Here is a 2,502-nt window from a genome sequence, read left to right on the forward strand (position 1 = left end):
ACCCACCCTCTCCTTGGGGCTCTTGGGTGGTGGGAGGGGAGGTCTGCTCGCGCCCACCGTCCTAGACCCGGGGGCTCGGTCCTAGCCCCGCAGTCCGCAGGAGAGACGTCCCGCCTCGGCGCCCGCGGACCCGCCAGCGCCGCTTCCCAGCTCCCCGCGTGCACCGACCCTTGCACTTCTGCCAGCATCCTTCCCTTGGTCCCGAAGACCCCAGACGCCGGGCCCCTCTGACCTGCCGCAGAGCGGAGGCCGGGAGGAAAACGGGGTAGGGGTGCCAAGGCGGAGGCCGGGGGCGCCGGGAGGCTGCGGTCCGCCCACCCCTCAGCGAGGCGCACCTCCCACCCACCCTGGGTCTCACCGCCCGCCCCGCCTCCCTTCCCTCCTCCTGCTCCCGCCTCCAGTCTCTTCCCTACTCCAGCCGCGCTCTCTTTCCTCCCCACTCCCCTGCCGCGGCGGGCTGCCTGCAGACGCGGCTCCGGGCTAGAGCCGGCGGAGCGGAACGGGCCTCGCCCTCCTTGCCTCCTCCGAGACCCGGCGGCGCGCCCCCTGCCCGGCCGGCCGGGGCCCCGCGCCCCAGCGTGAGTCCCGCAGCCTCCCAGCGGCGGCGCCCAACTTTCCCTCCGTTCCGGGCGGGGCGGGGACGGCAGCGGGACATCTTGGTAAACTTCTCCGGGGCAGACGGCAGGGAGCCCGGGTGCCGGTGCAAGAGGATGTAGGAGGGCGGTGGCCGGCACCGGGCGTCCCCCGCCCTCTTGGCCTCTTTCGGCCTGGCCATGGGGCTCCAGCACCTTCAGCTCAGCCAGGGGGGCGACCCTCTCGTCTAGCCGACCTGGGTGGGAAAGCGCTGTCGCCGGCTGTGCACGCGCTGGGCGAGCAGCGCCCCTTCTGCCCGCGTCCGGCCCCACCATGGACCACCAGGAGCCCTACTCCGTGCAGGCCACTGCGGCCATCGCGGCGGTCATCACCTTTCTCATCCTCTTCACCATCTTCGGCAACGCGCTGGTCATCTTGGCTGTGCTGACAAGCCGCTCGCTGCGAGCCCCGCAGAACCTGTTCCTAGTGTCGCTGGCCGCCGCCGACATCCTGGTGGCCACGCTCATCATCCCTTTCTCCCTGGCCAACGAGCTGCTGGGCTACTGGTACTTCTGGCGCACCTGGTGCGAGGTGTACCTGGCGCTCGACGTGCTCTTCTGCACCTCCTCCATCGTACACCTGTGTGCCATCAGCCTGGACCGCTACTGGGCCGTGAGCCGCGCGCTGGAGTACAACTCCAAGCGCACCCCGCGCCGCATCAAATGCATCATCCTCACCGTGTGGCTCATCGCAGCTGTCATCTCGCTGCCGCCCCTCATCTACAAGGGCGACCCGGCTCCCCAGACCCGAGGGCGCCCTCAGTGCAAGCTCAACCAAGAGGCCTGGTACATCCTGGCCTCCAGCATTGGATCTTTCTTTGCACCCTGCCTTATCATGATCCTTGTCTACCTGCGGATCTATCTGATCGCCAAGCGCAGCCACTGCAGAGGTCCCAGGGCCAAGGGGGGCCCTGGGGAGGGTGGGTCTAAGCGGCCCCACCCTGTCCCTGGGGAAGTTTCAGCCTCAGCCAGATTGCCAGCTCTGGCCTCTCAACTGGCTACTGCTGGAGAGGCCAATGGATGCTCCCAGCCCACTGGGGAGAAGGGCGAGGGGGAGACCCCTGAAGACCCTGGGACCCTCACCTTGCCACCCAGCTGGCCTGCCCGCCCCAGCTCAGGCCAGGGTCAGGAGGAAGGTGTTTGTGGGACCTCTCCGGAGGGGGAGGGCGTGTGTGAGCCGAAGGCCTCGTCAGCGTCTCCCGCCTCAGCTTGCAGCCCATCCCTGCAGCAACCACAGGGTTCCCGGCTGCTGGCGACCCTACGTGGCCAGGTGCTCCTGGGCAGGGGCAAGGGCACTGCGGGGCGGCAGTGGTGGCGGCGGCGGACGCAGCTGACCCGGGAGAGGCGGTTCACGTTCGTGCTGGCCGTGGTCATCGGCGTCTTCGTGCTCTGCTGGTTCCCCTTCTTCTTCAGCTACAGCCTGGGCGCCGTCTGCCCTCAGCGCTGCGAGGCACCCCGCGGCCTCTTCCAGTTCTTCTTCTGGACCGGCTACTGCAACAGCTCGCTGAACCCTGTCATCTACACCATCTTCAACCAGGACTTTCGTCGTGCCTTCCGAAGGATCCTTTGCCGCAAGTGGACCCAGACGGCCTGGTGAGCCCGCCTGTCCGCTGCCCGTGTGGGGTTGGCGCCAGGTGGTGCCAGGGCCACCCTGCTTCTGGCCCCGTTGTATGTGGCCACCTCCCTAGGGCTCTCTGGTCCCTTCCCTGGTCCTGCAGGCCTCATCCCGGGACGCCCCTCGGAGGGGCAGGGTCTATTTGAAGCCTCCCCGTACTGGCTTGGCCGTGGGGGGCCATCTTCTTCACCCCCTGCCTGTGCACAGGCAGCCGGATGAGGCTTGGACCTTCCTGAATGTAGCCATGGCCAGGCT

General features: G+C 68.5%; 1 protein-coding gene across 1 annotated transcript; it reads left to right on the plus strand.

Annotated features, from left to right (window-relative positions):
• Positions 1–906: 906 nt before the first annotated feature.
• On the plus strand, positions 907–2,229 carry ADRA2B (adrenoceptor alpha 2B). The gene has a single exon (XM_007470194.1). The coding sequence runs from the start codon at positions 907–909 to the stop codon at positions 2,227–2,229; it is 1,323 nt and encodes a 440-aa protein (XP_007470256.1).
• The last annotated feature ends 273 nt before the right edge of the window (positions 2,230–2,502 follow it).

Source organism: Lipotes vexillifer, unplaced genomic scaffold (genome assembly GCF_000442215.2).
Source record: "Lipotes vexillifer unplaced genomic scaffold, Lipotes_vexillifer_v1.1 scaffold1139, whole genome shotgun sequence".
Classification (NCBI taxonomy): Eukaryota; Metazoa; Chordata; class Mammalia; order Artiodactyla; family Lipotidae; genus Lipotes; species Lipotes vexillifer.